At 26.5% G+C, this 20,533-nt stretch overlaps 3 protein-coding genes across 4 annotated transcripts; 2 read left to right on the forward strand and 1 right to left on the reverse strand.

The window, feature by feature from the left end:
• The first annotated feature begins 5,968 nt into the window (after positions 1 to 5,968).
• On the forward strand, positions 5,969 to 8,565 carry LOC122710306. Its single transcript, XM_043928059.1, has 3 exons — positions 5,969 to 5,992; positions 6,879 to 6,973; positions 7,113 to 8,565. The coding sequence occupies exons 1-3, from the start codon at positions 5,969 to 5,971 to the stop codon at positions 8,563 to 8,565; spliced, it is 1,572 nt and encodes a 523-aa protein (XP_043783994.1).
• A 1,398-nt stretch (positions 8,566 to 9,963) lies between these two features.
• On the forward strand, positions 9,964 to 14,631 carry LOC122721167 (methyl farnesoate epoxidase-like). 2 transcript variants are annotated; one of them, XM_043948486.1, is made up of 10 exons: positions 9,964 to 10,097; positions 11,109 to 11,142; positions 11,623 to 11,784; positions 12,147 to 12,398; positions 12,565 to 12,642; positions 13,004 to 13,242; positions 13,319 to 13,530; positions 13,716 to 13,802; positions 13,864 to 14,005; positions 14,312 to 14,631. In XM_043948486.1, coding segments are annotated over exons 3-10 (1,218 nt in total). In that variant the 5' UTR covers positions 9,964 to 10,097; positions 11,109 to 11,142; positions 11,623 to 11,782; the 3' UTR covers positions 14,518 to 14,631. The 2 variants fall into 2 exon arrangements, with proteins under 2 accessions (XP_043804421.1, XP_043804422.1); XM_043948487.1 differs by lacking the exons at positions 9,964 to 10,097; positions 11,109 to 11,142; positions 11,623 to 11,784 and adding an exon at positions 11,833 to 11,935 and having other exon boundaries at positions 12,565 to 12,853.
• Positions 14,632 to 15,399: 768 nt separating this feature from the next.
• Positions 15,400 to 20,389, reverse strand: LOC122721170 (probable cytochrome P450 305a1). Its single transcript, XM_043948491.1, has 8 exons — positions 20,115 to 20,389; positions 18,599 to 18,853; positions 17,467 to 17,710; positions 17,213 to 17,372; positions 17,019 to 17,127; positions 16,487 to 16,667; positions 16,006 to 16,262; positions 15,400 to 15,845 (listed from the first exon to the last, which is right to left on the reverse strand). The coding sequence occupies exons 1-8, from the start codon at positions 20,200 to 20,202 to the stop codon at positions 15,667 to 15,669; spliced, it is 1,473 nt and encodes a 490-aa protein (XP_043804426.1). The 5' UTR covers positions 20,203 to 20,389; the 3' UTR covers positions 15,400 to 15,666.
• Positions 20,390 to 20,533: the final 144 nt, after the last annotated feature.

The following is a 20,533-nucleotide window of genomic DNA, read 5'->3' on the forward strand; positions in this document are numbered from 1 at the left end:
ATCTTTAATATTTAATGTCAAAGAACAACATATAAATTCGCTGATCGTGAACAAGAAAATTATTTACACCTGTCATTAATCAATATCTTCTTTGTAAATTATTCACGTGATAATTTTTAATTCTCAATGATTTTTCTTGATTATCACAAATTAAAAATACATAAAATAAAATTCTAAATAAGCTAGATCGTGAACTTTAGTAAGTGAATTGAAATAAAATTTTTGTTACCTAACCATAAAATACGTTGTTCAATGTGTAGCACTTTATTTATTATCTTTTCATTTGAGAAACATATACATTCAAGAAAATACAATACATATAATGAAGATACGAAGTGTAATTTAACCGAACATTAAATGAGAGATATCTTAAGTTTAGTCGTCAAGGTTAATGACAGGAGAAAATTTCTGCAAAATTAAAATTTATTCAAGCATGGTTGAGTAACCGGCTATGATCCTAATAATGCTTCCTATTCTTTCAGAACATTCCAACACGTTCATAAAGTTGTTATAATATGTGAAAGTTAATCTTGGCAATTAGCGCATTCTGACACTATTCATTGTTGGTTCTAACAATTATATTTCACGCTCGCTTCTTTTGTTCTCCCTCATATTCCAATGTCATTCAAGATCTCACTGCGAAAAGAAAAACTTTTATGCTAGTTTCCTAAAATGTCGATGTAGATTTCTGTAGAGAGTAGAATATCCGGTTTCCAATCTATACTTTACAGGGATAAGGCATATATCGAAGTCTACGCAATTGCGTGCCAGGAAATCGAAGGAGACGCTGTACGCAATCTGCGACCCGAAGAAAATCTACGCAATTCACTTTCAAATAAGAATGTGACACTTTGCTTTCTAATGAATAGAATTGATACTGATATAGTGTATTAAAATATTTATGTATGTAATTCGAAATAAAAATACTTGATAAAGATAATTTGAAAATTCATTGAAATTCGAGTAATTTTAAAATTTACATGATAATATTTTCAATATCTATACTATATAAATGTATAAAAATATTTGAATATCTCTTTTACTTAATAATTCTTTTCAATGAACAATTTTTTCAATTCTTTAGTAGATCAATTGAATATAATATAATCAATTATATATATAATCAATTAAATAAAATAATATATTTAAACTACTTACTTTTTTTTACAATTATTTTGAGTATACAGTTTATTTCGGCCAAATACAATATTCTAGTTAATATTGAAATGTCGACCACGAACTATGAAACACCTTTCACTTATTAAAAGGAGCAATCCGTCGTAGTTTAAGAAGGCGTTACGGTTCGTAATAGAATGACGAGATAGACCGAAGTCTAGAGCAAGACTGTTACATCAATTTCTCGACGGTATTTATTACTTTCACTAAACTTCCACATTACCGGAACTGGCAAATATTCGTACAATATCCAGCTCGTATTCTATATATATAGATATCATATAGCAGATATTATAAATTAGACATTCTAATTCAAATATTTCAGTTGAATTGACACCTGTTGAACGTTCGACAAAAATGGTAAAGTATACCAACTGTCAAGATTTTTAAAATATTTTGAAAATTTATTTCTTATGCAATATAAATCTTTGAAATAAATTTCTGAAAATACATTATAAGTAAAATCATATAAAATAATATCTATTTTTTAAATTAATATTTCATAGTTACTTTCATATTTCATAGTTACTTTCTTTGTAATATTGTTTGATGTTTTTGCCCATGACTTTTTTTCCAAATCACGAAGACCGCCGTCAGAGCACGCTTTTGTTTGTTTGATGTACATTGAGTTCGTTTGAGAAGTTTAAATGGAAAGTTCAGCGTATAATGAAAATGGTATACGTGACATATAATATATTACAAGATCATTTCGATTGTGTAATAATTAGATTTGATAATTAAATCGTCAATTTGAGTGTGAATAATGTTATTTACAATGAAATGGATTGGACATTTTTATTAATAAAAATCAGAATAACAAACTTTTAATTGTTGACAATGTATGGAAACAATGATTATTAATAACATAACAATCTTTAATGTTATTATTAACATTAATTATTAACAATTTGTTGATATGAATATGAACGTGTATAAATATGCATATCTGTAAATATATATTTGACGATAAATAGTATGTAATTGCCTTTCATTTTTAAGAAATTACATAGATAAAAATGAAAAAAACATGAGTAATAGTATTAAAAATATTTTAGACAAATACATGTGTTCTTAAAATAACGTCATATCAAATATTTCTGATAAAATAAATTGTATGCTTTTTTATAATAATTTCATTATAAAAGTACTATTTTTTTAAGAATTTAATATTTACAAATATTTATTTTAAAATTAAAAAAATGTTTTCTTTGAATAACTAATAATTCAATTTACTATGACTTTAAATCTTTAATTTATTTTTTTAAATTTGATTCCTCTTCATCATTAGTAAAAAGCAAAACATCTTAAATAAAATCAAAAGAAACTCGAAAGATATATATCGTAAAATAGGAAAAATAAAACTTTCATTTTATACACATGGTTGCTCATTCTTTTGATTATTGTCGATTATTCAAGATAGACAAGTGAGAAGAAAAAATTACTGATGGAGAAATTCGTCTAAAGATTTAAATCGATTACTTCAATAAAATCAATAGAAACATGAATTGATTTAGGAAAATTGAAATGGAAAGTATCCTGCATAATTTTATTTTATTTTATGTGAAATAGATACCAGAGATAATAAATCTATTTTTTACATGTACGTATTTAAAAAAGAATAAAATAAAATTACCATTTTCATAGAATTATTCATAGAATTTCTGTTATCTTTCTTTAAGAATATGATATAAATATATATTATTTTTCATTATAAAGAATTTAACTTAAGTTAATTAAAATTTTACAGGCGAGATTTTACACTTTTTTTCTAAATGAAGAAAATAGAAAGAAGATCTAATTCTATTTCTGATAAGAAATGATTTTTCCAAGAATATGTAGCAATCGTTTGTTTTCTGTAAATTTTTTATTGAGACTCATAACCCAAATATGAAGAAAAAACATTTCGAGATATAAGCGAGATATCGGCTAGTTTCCTCGAGGGCGGGACGTTTAGAAAGCTGTAAGTATTCGCCCATAAGTCGACCATCTCGAGTGCAAATACGAATTTCTAAAATATTTCGATTCTTTATTTACTATCGTGTCTTTGGAATGTTTCAAACATCCCTTTTCTATTTGCACCTACGCATCAAACGATACATGTGTCACACCATATCCCCTTCTTTACTTCAAAATATTTGCTTGCTATGTTGATATTTTTCTACTACGTTGAAATCAATTGAAAATGCCTAATTTTTTTTTTTTTTTTTAAATAAGAAATAAAATATCTCTAAAAGAGAAATAACAGTCAATATTTATTTCGCATTTATCTTTTAAATTACGACACACAATTATATAGACTTAAAGTTATTATAATTCATAAAAAAAATGTTAATATTCTAAGAATAATGACTTTCAATTTTCAACAATAACAATAAACTTTTTTTTAAAAAAAAAAATATCAGGCGAAAACTAATATCCCAGACACGAAGAAACAGTGAAACGTCCGTTTGAACTATTCTTTGATACAAATCTGAATATCTGGAGCAACTAGGTGACTAAGTGATTTACGAACTAGAATACTTGAAACATATCGTAAAAATTTCATGTGCAATCAGGCATCTGACTCTGTAAAATGAAGAATTCACTTTCATATTCCATGAATATACATGTATTTTTATTGCATATTTCACGCGAATTTAGATAATTATCACTCAATTAAACAAATTTTTGAAGCGAAGAATATTATATTTTATATTTCTTCGTAGTATTTATTTTTTTTAGCTTATAATTTTTATTTTTTTATTTTCACTATCTATTTTTCATAGATCTTTAGTCTTCATTATATTTCTCCGTGCTTTTATTTATTTATTTATTTTTTTTAAATTCCATTTCTCATTAAATTTATCGATAAAATATTGAAACAAATTTTACAATTGCCAATGGTTGAAATTTCAAAGAAAATTATTTAAATAACGAATCGTTGCTTTTGCATTATAATGTTTCTTTCCGCTTTAGCGTGTACTTTCACCAGTGCAGGCGTCTGTGATTATGAGCTTTTCAAATAAAACGCAATGCCGCCATAATTTGCGCGCGTTGTTTCGTTTCAGACATAAATCTTGCAAAAGTATATAATACATAGAACATAACTTCTCTTTTTTTTTATATCTTTTCTATTAAGAGTAAAATTCATTTTGTTCACATCTTGTAGTGATCTTGTTACAAATTTTAATAAAGTTTGATTAAATAACATATTACTGCATACTATTTGGCTGATGAATAATTTAATAACATAATTTAAAATAAAATTTTGTAAACACATTTTATTTGGATTTGAATATTTAACTAATGAAAGAAAACACATTAGAAATAATGAAAAAAATAAATAGAAGTTGATTTTCATTCGAAAGAAAAATATATACAATGATTCTTTTGCAACAACAATTAATTTTTTCATAAAACATTAAATTTATAAATAATAACTTCAGTTAAATTATTTAATTTAAAAAATTGGAAATAAATATTGAAAGTAATCCAAACTACTGTAATCGTTTAATATTAACCATTCATAATAAAAATTATAAAGTATAAAAATTTCTATCCCCATTTAGAATATCGAATGTATTAACAATACAATATATAAAATTTTTTAACTATTTGCAGGAAAGGATACAACTTTGGATTCACTCAAGTGATAATCTCGCGTCAATCAGACGCCTTTATGGCAATCAATGATGACAGAATATGTGAAAGGAAAAACGATGGTGGTCCAACCATGGAGCCACCTTCCTGGAATCTTCCGGCAGAGAAACCTACGCGGACATAAAAACGGTTAGTCAATCATTGAAGAGGAAAAAATTCGCGTGAAATACGATGTGGTACGGTCGATCTCCTTTTGCCATTACTTTTCCATCTAGGTAATCTGGAGCACCAGGTATAACCTTGCTACATAACCTTGCCTCTCCATGAACTTCGCCTTCACTGGACAGAGCCGCATAAATATCAAGAGAGCGAAACCGTAAGGCTTGCCCGACCGGATCGCGTTCCCGATCACTTTCTCCGGAACGATGGCCCCTCGTGGTATAAAGAAAGATCGTTGGTCTGGGAGGTGGACAAGGAGGAAGGAGAGAACGTAGCGATGGGATTAAGTTTCTTTTGAACTTAATAAATAATTACAATTTCCGTTGGGATAAAAATATTATTATGCACATATTATTCGTAAGATTTACGATATTAATTATCAGAAGAATTATATGACATCGATATATAAAACATAAAGTAAAATATAAGGAATCAACTTTAAAGATCTCTATTCAATTTTTTAAACGATTTCACGGATATATCAGTATAATAAAATGTAAAAGAATAAAATGAAAGGTAAATAAGATTATATTGAAAGATAAGATGTATGTTATACATAATTTAAAAAGGGAAACATATATCATAAAAATTTAAATTTTTAGGAGAGAAAAATGCAAAGGCTTTCGAAGACGTCACAACATTTTTCACATCAATGAATAATGCGATCTAATCAATTAACAAAAAGTAAAAAATGAGATTGGTCCCAACGCTGAACAGCCGAGTTTCCGTAACATAGTCTCGTTGGAATCCACCACTATCGTGTCTCGATTTCCTCCAACTATGGGACCTACCTCCACCTCCAGGCCGATTTTACCACCACTTTTACCATCTGGCCCAGACACACCACAAGTCACCTTCAGACGATGGCACTGGGGGAGAATACGCGCCTATATAACTACGGCGTTCCACTGATTGGACGAAGTAAGTTACGTTTTCCTGCACTTAGGGAACAAGAATACGCGGCCCGAGCCCGACGGGCGGCATTGCGAGAAATATGAGGATTCGCCCGGGATGCGTGGTCAGTTTTTATTCTTAAAATATGTTTTCAAAACGTTTTGTCAATTTCATCCATATCCGTCAAACTTTTAAATATCCTTAAGGTGGATGTTCTTGAATGATTTCATCGTAGCAAGGATGCGAATAAAAACAATAGGTGATACTTTCGAGATTCATCGTATCTGGAGTAAGTAGTGTTCATTATCGAAGAATGGTAATCATGATTGATTGTTAATTTTATTTTATTTGAGATTTTTTGGTACATTAAAATTTGATTACCGTTTAACGATTAAACCAACATTAAATGCTCCAGATGATTATTAAGCTGAAAAATGGAATTAATGGTAAATTTGTATATATAGTAATATATTTATAATATATACAGATATTTATAATAGATTATTATAAAATTACTTTTAATTACTTTTTGGTTTTCAGAGAAAATTGAAAAAATGGATTCAGATTTATAAAAATTCATTAGTGAATAATTATACATTCAAAAATTCATATTATATTCTCATAATATAATATAATTTTAAATGACTTCAATAATCGTTATAATTCTTTTCAGTTATGATATATATAATAATTTGAGAACAGTAGTCAAAACCGGAACTGTATGAGGCCGGCTACTAGTCGACAAACATGTTACTTGATTATCGATCAGCGACGAGTTTCGAAAGTGATGTTCCATAAACGAACAGTCGTTAAGAGTCATGTCTGGAACATAGCTGTAAAAAATAGAGATTTCTCCATTTTGTTTGATTTTGCATGAATATTCCGGGTTCTTATCGACATCTAAATGAGATCAAATAAACCAGTACTCTGGAATTTAAAAATGAAGATACTAAATCCTAGCATGCATTTATGTATAAAATTTTATACTTGTGCAATTATATTGTTCACAGGTTGCACTAGTGGTGCTATTGCAAGTCGCATTTGTGGCGAGCAAAGCAGTGGATCAAAATCAGCTGCAACAACAGAAGTCTCAGCAACAAACTCCGTAAGTTTAATTGCTTTTATATTAATTATTTTTTTATTATACTTTTATTATACTTTTTTTATATTAATTATCTTTGAATAAATTATTTTAAAAAATACTTAAAGATGATAACAATACTTTAAATAATTTTTATACATAGATATAGCACATTGGCACAAAAGAGATGGAGTGATGACTTGGGAAGTCACAGTAATTTGGGTTCCGGCTATGGTGGAGATTCAAGCGGTCATGGTGGTGACATAGGTGGTGGTGATGGAGGTGGCTTTGGTCATTCTGGAGGTGATGACGCTAACGGTGGTTTTGGTCATTCTGGAGGTGGTGATGTTAGCGGTGGTTTTGGTCATTCTGGAGGTAGTGACATTGGTGCTAATTTTGGCCATTCTGGAGGCGGGAATGGTGCAGCAATCGAAGAACATCATGACGATCACCATGATCATCATGATCATGGTTATTGGAAGAAGAAGCTTATCTGGAAACCAGGATGGAAAAAAATTTGGAAACCAGCAAAAAAACAGATCTGGAAACCTGCTTGGAAAAAAATTTGGAAACCCGTGTGGGTTCCAACGCAAAAGGCAATATGGAAAGATATTCAAGTACCAGTTTGGAAAAAAATTTGGAAACCAGTGTGGAAGGAAATACAAGTCCCAGTATGGAAAGATATTCAGGTACCAGCCTGGAAAAAGATCTGGAAACCCGTTTGGAAACCTATAAAAGTTCCAGCATGGAAAGAGATTCAGGTACCTGCATGGAAAAAGATCTGGAAACCGGTTTGGAAAGAAATTCAAGTGCCAGCCTGGAAAGAGATTCAGGTACCAGCTTGGAAAAAGATCTGGATTCCTGAATGGGTCAAGATCGGCATTCCCGGAGAACATTATCACGGTACCGATCATCATGGATGGCAATATACCAGTCATGATCTGTGGAAGAAGAAACTAATTTGGAAACCATTATGGAAAAAGTATTGGAAACCAGCAAAAAAACAGATCTGGGTACCAGACAAAAAGTTAGAATGGGTGGAAGCCTGGAAACAAATTTGGAAACCAGCTAAAAAACAAATTTGGGTAGACGACAAAAAACTTATTTGGAAGGAAGAATGGAAACAAATTTGGAAACCATCCAAAAAACTTATTTGGGTGCCTGATAAGAAATTGGAATGGAAAGAGGCTTGGAAACAAATTTGGAAGACTGATAAAAAGCTCGAATGGGTACCTGATAAAAAGTTAGCCTGGAAAGAGGCTTGGAAACAAATTTGGGTACCAGCTTGGAAAGAAATTTGGGTTCCAGCATGGAAAAAAATTTGGAAACCAGTCTGGATATCGGAATGGTTTCCTATAGATGATCACCATCCTCATCACGGTTGGGACCGAAAAGATACACAGGCTCAAGATTCTCAGATAGCTCCTTACAGTCCTGACACTATTTCAAAGCAAAATGCTCAGGTTGAGCAACAACAATATCAAATCGATGAAAATAAAATCAGGTGGGATAGATCATCAAAGGCTGAAACTCCATCAATTAGTCAAGATCTGGTACCACCACCAGCAAACAATCAAAGCGGTTTAGCACAAAATTTCACGTTTCCCCAACGCTAATTAAACAATATGAACTTCTACAAAAAACTATTTGAGAAAGTATTGTAACATAAGCCACTGTATATATTATTTTAGTCGTAAGAATAAGTTGTAGAGAATTAAAAGGATAAATCGACAAAGTCCGTATTCTAATGCGTTTTATGTATATTTTCTCTTTTTTTTTTTTATACAATGTTGTTGTTATCTTTCTTTGTTAATCGATATCGTTATAAATAAAGTTAATTAATATTTTGTTAAAATAAGTCTCTTATTATTCTTTTATTCTTCTTTTCCAATTATATTACAGTGAAATTTATAGAAACTTATATTTTTTAGTAAAAAGAAAATTATTAATGATACAAATTATTTCATTGCATTATTTTATATTATTTACATTTATAATACAATATTTATATAATATTTATAATACAAATTGGCTATTTACACAGCCAAAACTGAATCAAAAATATATGGCAAAAAATAATTTAATAGATTGAATTTTTATTAATATTATATGAATTTTTTATAAAAATAGAAACATTTCTTTAACGTTTTTTAATACCATTTATTTTTTTCAAACATCTAAATTCATTTTCGTTCATTACTATTACCAATATAATTATTAATATTTCATTAACACCTTTGCATTATATCGTTTCGTTATCACGGAATCTAGATTTAACATGACGCAACGTGACCATGCGATCGAGCCGCAGCTGCTGCGAAACCAGAGAAAGTTCATATCTATTATGGAAGGAAGTCGAATCGCGTTGTATATGGGAGACCTCGACCATAGTGAAAGTATCCATGCACTCATACTCATATATCTCACACATATATACACCTACAAAAAGAAATAAATTAATTCGTTATCGAGTTACTATAGTATAATGAGTAACTTACATATATTCTTATATATATCCAGCTGTGTTATAAAATCAGATCTATGCTATGTTTAAATACGAACAGGATCGAGTAAATACGAATGAACACGAATGAACATAAACGAAGGAAGCAACATGAACGAATATATAGAAATAATTTATTTCTGTTTGTTGATATTCAATTCTAGCGTTTGATTTCATTACTCTAAATAAAGAAGCATGAATAAAGCACAGAAGTCAAAAATTTAATTGTTTAACTTCACATTAAAGATGTAAATGTATGCGTAATACTATTAAATTCCACACTAACATAACACATTTGATATATATGATGATATATACGATGTTACACGACATTGTACGAAAGCATTATCTTTTTGGTACTCTTCACATCAGTCTTCCTAAACAGTTATGTACGCAAGTAAAATTTTTCACTTCTATATATTTATGTTTATGTTAAGAGATTTAATGATACTACTAGTATAGTTAAGTGTATAACATGTTGCAGATTATATTCATTGATGCTTGTCACGCTTATAATTTGATGCTTCTTCATGTTTGTTCGTCAGTCATAAACTTGGCTTAATAAGTCATATATGTGCATTATGCTGTGGAATCAGCCTCAATGCACGACGAGAGAAACTTGCTTTGATCCAACTATACCGTGAGGTCAGACTTTTCATACGTTGTGTCAAAGAAGAAAAAAGAATCGGAGAAATGTCGTATATTTTCTAATCTACTTACCGGCCATTGCGGTTTTCACTTTACTCAGTCTCTTTGTGTCGATGTTTCGTTTCGATATTTTATTTCGATATTTCATCTCGATGAAATTCATAGAAAATTTAACGTAACTATAGTAAAATCTTTTTATTGGAAAATTTTATGAAATTAAAATTTTATTGGAGAAAATTGAAAAAATTGTTTTATATATTTTAATATAATTAAATATAATTATGTATATAGTAAATTTTGAAGCTTCAATATCGAACGATTATAGTTGAATTTTACGAATCAAAAACAAACTATAACGTAATTCATGCACAAGAGAATAATCGACAATTATATAACATTACTTTTGAATAGTTTCTAATTTAAATTATGATTAATATAAAATAATACGAATTTAATAGCGATAAAATCAAAAATGACTTGATTTTTTCTATTATTGAGTGGTAATTATATAATTTTTTGACTAGACAATAATTATAATCTAAATATTTTATATATTATATTTATTATTGATTTAAAAAGTCAAATTATATTTGTTTTAAAAATTCAAAAACTCGCATTTTAACAATTTAAGTCTTAACAATTCAATTTTTATCTCAAACTTGAAAAAATCGAAAATCAAAATTTCCAAAACTTTCTAAAATGATGATTTTAGAATAGCAATCGTAGGCGTATCAGAAAGTTCCATTTTATTGCTATTTCATGTTATGGAATATCAATTCAAGAATTCAAAATGAAAAGATACATGGAAGATATGTATCTTTTTTTCGCAAAAATATAAAACCAATTGGTGTAAGTCAATTTAAGCCATTTAATCTGAAAATAATTCAATATTTTAAATATTTCAACTTCTTTGATACTTTCTTTTTGTATCATTTTATAATGATACAAAAAGAAAATAAAAGATAATTCTTTTGAATTCAATTTATTTCAATTATTTTAATGTTTCAGATATTTATACTTTAATATAAGCAATTATTATTTTGTAAGTAATTTCTTTTTATATACCTATTATATTTTATTTGTTTCGTTTCTTTTTTACACGTATTATTATATAATTATATATAATTATATTTATATATATATATATACTTATTTTAAATAAGTAAGTATTATATTCATTGTTTCTTCATATTATTTTTTTATATTACTTTTCTTATCTTATCTTTTTTCGTTATTTTTCTTTTTTACATTGAATTTAGTACTCTATTATTTATATTTTTTAAAAATTATATTTAAAATGAAAAGAGAAATGATTTTTTCTTATATCTTAACTATTATTATTATTATTTGAACTTTTTTCAATTTTATTTTTAATTTTTCTTATAATCCATTATTATTATTTTTTTTTTTTTTGATCTAAAGATTTTTGTTCAAAAGTTTGTTCTATATTGTTATATAAACAATGATAATTGTTAAGTTCAACCAAGCTTTCATTTTACATGGAGTTTTTATTGTATTATAGTCTAAAAAGGAAGAAAAAATGGATTTCTATAAACAGAACACAGAATGAGAAGAGCGCCATGAAAAGGATGTCTCAGACAAAAAGATATTTTCGTCAAAGGCCATGGGTGTCACGCTGATAATATCACAGAGTACCGCCAGAATCGTTTTGGTTACCATACATGTATATATGCTTGGTATAGTAATCGCATTCGAAGTCTCAAACTAAAGTATCAGTCATTTCAAGATGTTCTACGTGATTATTTCTCTTCTCCTTGCACTCTATTGTATCTTTTGCATTTACGATTGTGTCAAACCGCACAATTTTCCTCCTGGTCGGTTAACATAAAATTTATGATCAATAGACATAATTTTTTATAAAACACTAATTACTTTAAATCTAAAAAAAAAAAAAACAATTCTGTGAGATTAAAATTCCTAATAATAATAAAGTCTTCGTTTATAATTTTTTTTATTCTAATTTATCAAGATGTTTTATTAGTTTTTTTCAAGTTTTTATTCATATTTTATTCAATGTTTGGACAGGTCCAAAATGGTTGCCGCTAATCGGTTGTTTTCTCACGTTTCGACGATTGAAACTGAAACACAAATACGCTTACTTGGCTTTTCAAGAACTGTCGAAGACTTATGGGCCGATTTTGGGTTTGAAATTAGGAAGTCAGAAAGTCGTTGTAATTTCGACGCACGATCTAGTAAAGAAAGTTCTTCTTCAAGACGAATTCAACGGCAGACCGGATGGATTCTTTTTCAGAGTCCGTGCTTTTGGAAAGAGAAAAGGTATGTAAAAAAAATTTGAAAAAGACAAAGAAAAAGTAAAATTTTCAATTTTTAATTATAATTTTCATTTAGTACTATAAACGATTAATATTAGATTTAAAAAAAATGTTGTGTATCTTTTTTTAATTTATAAATTTAATATAATTTTATCAATAAATTTTGACAGGTATTTTATTTACGGAAGGATCAACGTGGTCTCAGTGTCGTCGTTTTACGATGCGGCATCTCAGATCTTTTGGCCTAGGTCAGTCAATTATGGAAAAATATTTAACTGTCGAAGCTGAAAATCTTGTGAATTATCTTCGTCGTGTTAGTATCAAAGGCCCTGTACCAATGCACACAGCCTTTGACATTGCAGTTTTGAACTCTCTCTGGTGTATGTTTGCTGGTCATAGATTTGAGTATGAGAATGAGAAATTGGTAGAAATTCTTGAAATTGTTCACGATTCTTTTAGGTAATTTAATTATAGAAAGAATCTAAAAAATAAAATATAATTTTTAAAGTTTTTTTTTAATATGATCAGATTATAATTAAAAGTGCAGAAAGTGCATTAAGAAATACAATGCAAATATTATGTCGAAACATTTGTATGCGTTTGCCATAGATTGATGGATACAATGGGCGGCATTATCTCACAAATGCCATTTCTACGTTTCATAATACCAGAATTATCCGGTTACAACAATTTAATGAAAATACTTCGAAAACTTTGGAATTTCTTAGATGAAGAAATCAATAACCACGAAAAACATTTATCTGGAAATCAGCCGCAAGACTTGATTGAAGCTTTTCTTCTAGAAATTTCATCAAAAAATGGCATACAAAATGATTCTATTTTTGATAGTGAGTGAGATTTTTTTTTATCCGTACAATTAAGTTTTTTTCTTATTAATAACAAATAATTTTTATTGTTTAAAAGGAGAAAATTTATTGATTCTGTGCCTGGACCTCTTCTTAGCCGGTTCAAAAACTACAACAGATACTTTATCGACTACTTTGCTCTTTTTATCTTTACATTCTGAATGGATTAAAATACTCCAGGAAGAACTAGATAACGTAGTAGGCAGATCACGATCTCCTACATTGGAAGATTACTCATCGTTACCAATTATGGAATCATTTCTTGCGGAGGTAATTAATTAATAAAGGGGTTAATAATTATTGTATAAGATTTTATGTTTATTATTACACAATTATTATATTATTATATATTAGTATAATTTTTGATTAATAAAGTTTTCATTTTTTTCATCTATTATTCATTATGATTACTAGAAACTTGTAAAAATTGTATAAACAATTAATCGTTGCATTAGATACAAAGATTTTTGATTTTGGCACCACTTGGAGTACCTCATAAGACTACAAAAGACGTAATTTTGAACGGATATAGTATACCCAAGGCAAGTATCACAAATAATATCCCGAATAAAGAGTTTTATTAATATATTTTTATTATTTTAGGACACCATAGTTCTTTTGGATTTCCATAGTGCGCATAACGATCAAGCTTATTGGGATCATCCAGAAGAATTTCGGCCACAGCGATTTCTCGATACAAATGGTCGATTTTGTCAAAATAATGCCAATATACCATTTGGTTTAGGTACAAATCTTTTTCAATACAAAAATGATTCTTAGTTTAGAATATTTTTGAACACGCATATACGTATCAATATATCATTATTCCCGAAAAATAATTCATTGATTAAAATTAAATTTCTATAGTTTTCATTATCGAAAAAAGATAAATAAAAAACTAAAATATCAGTGTAAATATTCGAAATTTTTATATTATATTATATAATTTTTATGTTATATTAAATTTTTATACGTATTGATATATATAATTGATATAATTAATAAATTGATATATAACATTCATGTATAATAATCATTTTGTTCTTTTTAGGTAAAAGACGTTGTCCGGGTGAAATGCTGGCTCGGACATCCTTATTTTTATATTTTGCCTATGTGATACATTACTTCGATATCGAAATTTCACCAGAACATGGCAAACCAGATCCAAATGGATACGATGGTTTTACTATATCACCGAAATCTTATTACTTGAAAATCACGGCAAGATCCGATGTAACAAATTGCTCCACTATATAAATATTATAAATAATGAGAATAAAATTTTAAACATAATACATTAAAAAAGAAAATTACATATGTGAATAAACTTCCTTATCTATCAGAGTGAATCATTTATAATGCGTCACGTTTTTCCAAGGTAATAATTTAAAATAATTTAATTGAATACAAAAATCATATCATATTTAATAGAATAATAATTTTTAATAATTTTTAAGACATAATTAAACTGTATAATTATCATACTCTTATTTACACTTTTTCTAAAAATTTAATTTAATAAATAATTGTAATATTTATTTTTTGAATATATATTATTAGATAATGCATATATTACACTCTAAAAATGATATTACAATATGATTACATCTATTTGTTGATCTAAGAAATAAAATTATCTGATTAATCTCTTTTCATATTAGAAATAATCGAGAAACTATTATATTTTAAATAAATATAAGATAATAAGTTTTTATTTATAAAAAATATTTGTATAATATAATAAAAATTTGTTATATCATACAATATATTTATTGATCTTGCAAAGTCCATTTTTCAGCAATAAAGAATATTTGACATGTTGAAATATTGAAACCCGATATAAAAGGAGTGAATCTCCACGTGCGATGGTGCACAAGTGAAGGTACATTTGGACTTCTGTGAAACGCGCTGATTTCGTCGAACACGTAAAACGACGCTTAAAGCAACTTTCATGCGGTAGAAACAATAAACAATATTGGAAAGAAAAATTTGTTGAAATCAAATAAACTGGTTTCTATCTATGGGTGAAGCTACTTCAAACCGAAAAACGTCATATTTTACATGTGTTAATAATATTTTTATTATTATTTATCACAATTTATTATTAGAATAATCTAATCTAAAAATTATGCGTTTATAACTTGGATATTACGAACAAGTATGAAATAATACATTTTATTTTATTTTTATTATTTTAGTTTTATTATTTCTTCATAGTGAGCAATTAACATTTTTTTATAATAAATGAAATTTGTATTTCTTTTTCATGTTTTTTTTTTTTAAATTCAATAATAATATTTCGTGTTTTTTATTTTAATTTATTTTAGTTTAAAAAGGACAAGTTTTGTTTGGAGACAACTTTCAAAAATATATTCATCTAAAGTGAAAATACAAAGATTTCAAAAATTATCGTTTTTCAACTAATACATCATAAGGCTGTGGCGTCAATGTTATACCACTATTAATTTCTATAGAATATGGTCCTTTACCAGGAACTGGTAATAGAGTATGTTTCTGCATTATACCAACAAATAAAATAAATATCGTAGCTTTTGCCAATACATCACCTGGACATCGTCTTTTTCCTGAAAAAAAAAACATATTAATATAATTAAAATTATAAAAATTATAGATGATCAAATCAAGTTTTAAGTCACTATTTCATTTAACCATATGAGCCATAATATACTATATCATAAAATTTTTAATTTTTTTACAATTGCAAAATTATTTTCTATTTTGTACCTTTTCCAAATTGTAAAGAATATTCATCTGGTATAAAAACTCCATTTTTAATAAATCTTTCAGGCATGAATTTATCTGGCTCTGGATAAAGAGTAGGATCTTTATTGATAGAATATGTATTGAATAAAACAGTGGTATTTTTCGGTATCATGTATTTATCAATATTCGTATCGCAAAGAACTCGTCGTGGTCCAATTATAGGGAATACTGGCCATAATCGATATGTTTCATTTATTACAGCCTCGACATATGGAAGTCTATAATAAAGAATTTTTATTTTCATACGTATTAAATCCTCCAATTATTTCATCAGATATTCTTTTGCGAATCCTTCTATGTAAAAATTTCGAAAAAATAATACAAAGTAAATAGAATAATTTATATAATAGAATAATCTTTTTCAAATAATTCAACCAAATTTGAATTAATTTTGCCTAAAATTTTATATGCATAATAATTTTTAACATTTAAATTCAATTACTTTGCTTTGTCCTCCATGTTGGGAAGTCTATCTCGTGGAATTACTGAATCAATTTCTTTTTGTACTTTACGTTGTACATCCGGAAACAATGTCATAATTAAAAACAAAAAATCCAAAGACGTGCTTGTAGTAGTAAAACCAGCGAGAAAAAGATCGATTAATATCATCATCAATTGTTCGTCTAAAAATTATTACAGAAAAATATATATATTTACATATGCACATTCGATGGGGTTGACAACTTCGATGTATGACAACTTCTAGTGAAAATACTTTCTCTTTCGTAGTTATTTCTATTAATAGGCTAACATATTTTTATTAATACGTATTAGAAAATATTAGTGTTTTTTAAAATTAAAAGGAAATTTAAAATTTATTATTTTTAATTAAATGAAAAATATCAAAAATGTTTTCTTTTGAAATCTATGAATTCCTATTAGAAATTCATACATTTTTAAGAAAAAAATATCGTAAATCTACACACAAGTATCTATACAAATATGAATGAAATATTATATGAACTTGATTATACCAGTAAAAATGGTGGATTCCTCATTTTTTTTCATTTCTTGAAGAAACATATCAATTAGATCTGCCTCCTTTCCTAGACTATATTTCTCTTTGTGGTCAGTAATAATTTTCTGTGTGAGAAAAATTTTCATATAACGGCTTAATTGTTGAACATTGTGTTTAATAAACTCATAATTGAATACGGAATGAACACACCATTAAGAAATCCTTGAGCTCGTTATTCAGCATACACATAATGTTATATCCTGAGATCTCAGGTGCAATGTAACGAATCCAAGGGAAAGCGGAGAGAAGCCCACCTGTGATATCGAAGCATTTCGATCGACGTTCCAACAAATCGAGAAAATATTCTAATCTACGAAGAAACATTGGGAAAAAGGACTAACGATCACGATTCATTGTGTTTTACATATATATATACATATATATATAATTATTCATGTTTGTACTTCTGCTGTTGATCGAATGCCGTTAATTCTCCCGTTGTAAAATTCCAGAGGACATTAATTACAGCTGGTACAAACAATAGTTTCAATCGATGTAATTTATTTTTATTCAAGTTTTCTGAAAATATGATTAATTGATTTTGAATCATTTTAATCATTTCGCTTTTTCCAAAACCGAAAATCTTCATAGTTCGCATCATCCAATTTCGTAATTCTTTCCATTCTGCTCCATCGTTCATTGTGATTCCTTTCAATAAGAAACGATAATATCATTAATTGAAAATAAATCATATTTATACAGAGTATTTAATAATTAGTGATATAATGATCTATATAATTCTATATGCAAATAAAATAAATCGGAAAAGAAAAATTTTTTTGTTTAGGAGTAAAGTACATATAAAAAATTTTTCAAGTACAAATGAAATTGTTAATTTATTATTCATTAATCAATTTTCAATTAGACATGAGTAAATTATTGGTAAAAATTTATTCCTTCTTATTTTTTATCTATCTCACTATAATATTTAATATATTTTCCTAATTTATTATAAGATAATATATTATAATTCATATTTTTAATAAAAATGAATTATATTATATACATAGGATCTTATAACTAAGTTTTTGTCATTATAGAAGATCTCATAACTAATAGTACAATCGGTAATAAATGATTCTATATAAGAAATAAATCGAAAATATAAAATAAAATTTTTTAATTTGAAATCTCATTTTTAAGTAAGTAAATTTCGAAAAATTTTCAAATAAGAAAACCTCCAGATAAATTGATTAATACATTTAAAATTATATAGTTTTTAATTTAAAAAAATAAAATTGAAATCTTTCTTATTTGACCTATAAAAAAAATATTTATGTTCCATTGAATTTTTTGAATTTTTGTAAAAATATTTTTTTGATAATCAATCTCTTTCAATTTCTCTAAAATATTTTATTCAGTTAAACGAAATATTTTTTTTATATTCAAAATATTGTACTTATAATGTGACTTCAAATTTAAAAATGAATATTTTAAATTTTATTATCTATTTTAAGAATTATAAAATTTAAATTGTATAATTATAAAACTAAATATTCGAAATTTGTTTTAAAATAGATTCAAATTTTAATGTACCTTGTTTCTTGCCCATATTTCGAATTTTAATAAATTCGTTCCAAGGACGCCCTTGGAATTCCTCGTTTTGCAATATCAAATCACAAAATTTACTTCCAGAAACGATTATTATTTTTTCATGACTAATATTCACAGTTATAATATCACTATTATATCGTCTTGAAAGCTCCAAAAATGCTTTATGTTGTCCTCCAAATTCACGTGTTAAACGTTTCAATAAAAACTGATTACCGATAAAGGGCCATGAAAATGGTCCTAAAAAATAATTGAGATTTAAAAAAAGAAAAAAATATCATTTATAACATTATCATTTATTTAACATTAATATATCAATATTAAATCTATCTATTATATTAAACTTTATTATTAATTAATATATTAAACTCTTATATTATAACTCTCTATTATATTAAACTTTTAAAAATTCAAATGTCAAAATCTTCAATATAAATATTGATTATCGAAAGCATCACATCATCACATTCAATAAAAAAAATATATTAAAAAATAGATTATTAAATAATCTAGATAAATAGATAAATAGATAAATAATAAAAAATAGATTTTTAAATAGATCAATAAACAAATATAATAATAATTTTGACTAAATTTTTATTCATAAATCGAATAATATAAGTGATAATTAAAAATAAATAAATATAAAAATATATGTAATAGTATCCGCAGTTGGGATTAAATATGGACATTTAAGTGATTAAGGTAACTTTTCTGATCTTTATAAAAATTCCATTGAATTGAAAGAAAATAAATGTGAGTGAATATTGATATAAACTACACTACTCGAAGCTTATTCTGTCCCTTTGTCAAGAATTGGTGGGGATAGTGATGCATGGTTAAGTAACCAAAAATGCAAACATTAAGTGTACTATTGTACGTAACAAAGCAAATGTTAAATAATAATAATAATAATTAAGAATATAAAACAATAAATATTTTGAAGGAAATATAAATACTTTGAAAAAAAAAAATAAATAACTTTCAACAGAATTAATGCCACCAAAGAAATTAAATTAATTAAATAAATTGATCAAATGAAATCGATTACAATTTATGTCTGCATGAATTACTTAGCAGCTTCCATTCTTTTATTTCTCACGTATTTTTTAAATATTATTTTAAATTAAATATATTAAATATTAAATTAATAATTTTAAATTGTATGTATGTGACAAAATAATTATGCTTTTTGTGATTTGAACAATAATTTAATATTTTTAATTTTAAATGTGATAATTCTATGTTCTTGTGAAAAAACAAATGAAATATTTTAAACAATAATGTCTTTAAAACTTTGTATCAAAATCAAAAATATAGTAATTTATTATAAAAATATAATAAAATATAATAATATTTAAATGAAAAAATAAAAAAAAAATATAATATTATACAATTTTATATTTTTGATGACTAATTTTATAGAATAATGTAATTTACAAAAATAATGATTCACTAATTTTATAGGATAATATAACTCATAAAAAATATCTTCAATTACCTGGAGGATATGGTTTTGTATCTTTTTTGATCTTTATAAAAATAATTGATAATATTAATATCACAATTAACATCACGATGGTAAACATAGTTAAAATAAAGTTTTTGTGTACACAAGTTTATGATTCTACAGCAATTCAACACTTCAACAATCAATGAAAACGTTCGAACTAAAATTGGTTAGACGAAGAATGACGATTGGTTGGACGATCAATTGAATTCTTCGTTCAAAAATAATCAATTCTTATGTTCCAATTCGAACTTCGTCTTTTTATATCGAACCACCGATAAGATTGTTTTTTACTTTACCAAGAAATTTAAACTCTAAATAATAATCTCTTATATAATAAGTAAAATATCTTATGCATAAAAATTAAAGAAATAACTAATAACTTTTCATGGACGAATATTAATAGTTTA

This window comes from Apis laboriosa, unplaced genomic scaffold, assembly GCF_014066325.1.
Source record: "Apis laboriosa isolate Shangri-la unplaced genomic scaffold, ASM1406632v1 scaffold14551_cov152, whole genome shotgun sequence".
Taxonomy (NCBI): domain Eukaryota; kingdom Metazoa; phylum Arthropoda; class Insecta; order Hymenoptera; family Apidae; genus Apis; species Apis laboriosa.

Coding starts and splice junctions, on each gene's coding strand:
- LOC122721167 (XM_043948487.1), top strand. CDS start 11,848: ATGTTCTACGTGATTATTTCTCTTCTCCTTGCACTCTATTGTATCTTT. Junction 13,243..13,318: donor AAATGATTCTATTTTTGATA/GTGAGTGAGATT, acceptor ATTGTTTAAAAG/GAGAAAATTTATTGATTCTG. Junction 13,531..13,715: donor TGGAATCATTTCTTGCGGAG/GTAATTAATTAA, acceptor TCGTTGCATTAG/ATACAAAGATTTTTGATTTT.
- LOC122710306 (XM_043928059.1), top strand. CDS start 5,969: ATGAGGATTCGCCCGGGATGCGTG. Junction 5,993..6,878: donor GGATTCGCCCGGGATGCGTG/GTCAGTTTTTAT, acceptor TATTGTTCACAG/GTTGCACTAGTGGTGCTATT. Junction 6,974..7,112: donor AAGTCTCAGCAACAAACTCC/GTAAGTTTAATT, acceptor TTTTATACATAG/ATATAGCACATTGGCACAAA.
- LOC122721170 (XM_043948491.1), bottom strand. CDS start 20,202: ATGTTTACCATCGTGATGTTAATTGTGATATTAATATTATCAATTATT. Junction 18,854..20,114: donor TACAAAACCATATCCTCCAG/GTAATTGAAGAT, acceptor ATTATTTTTTAG/GACCATTTTCATGGCCCTTT. Junction 17,128..17,212: donor AGCTCAAGGATTTCTTAATG/GTGTGTTCATTC, acceptor TTTCTCACACAG/AAAATTATTACTGACCACAA.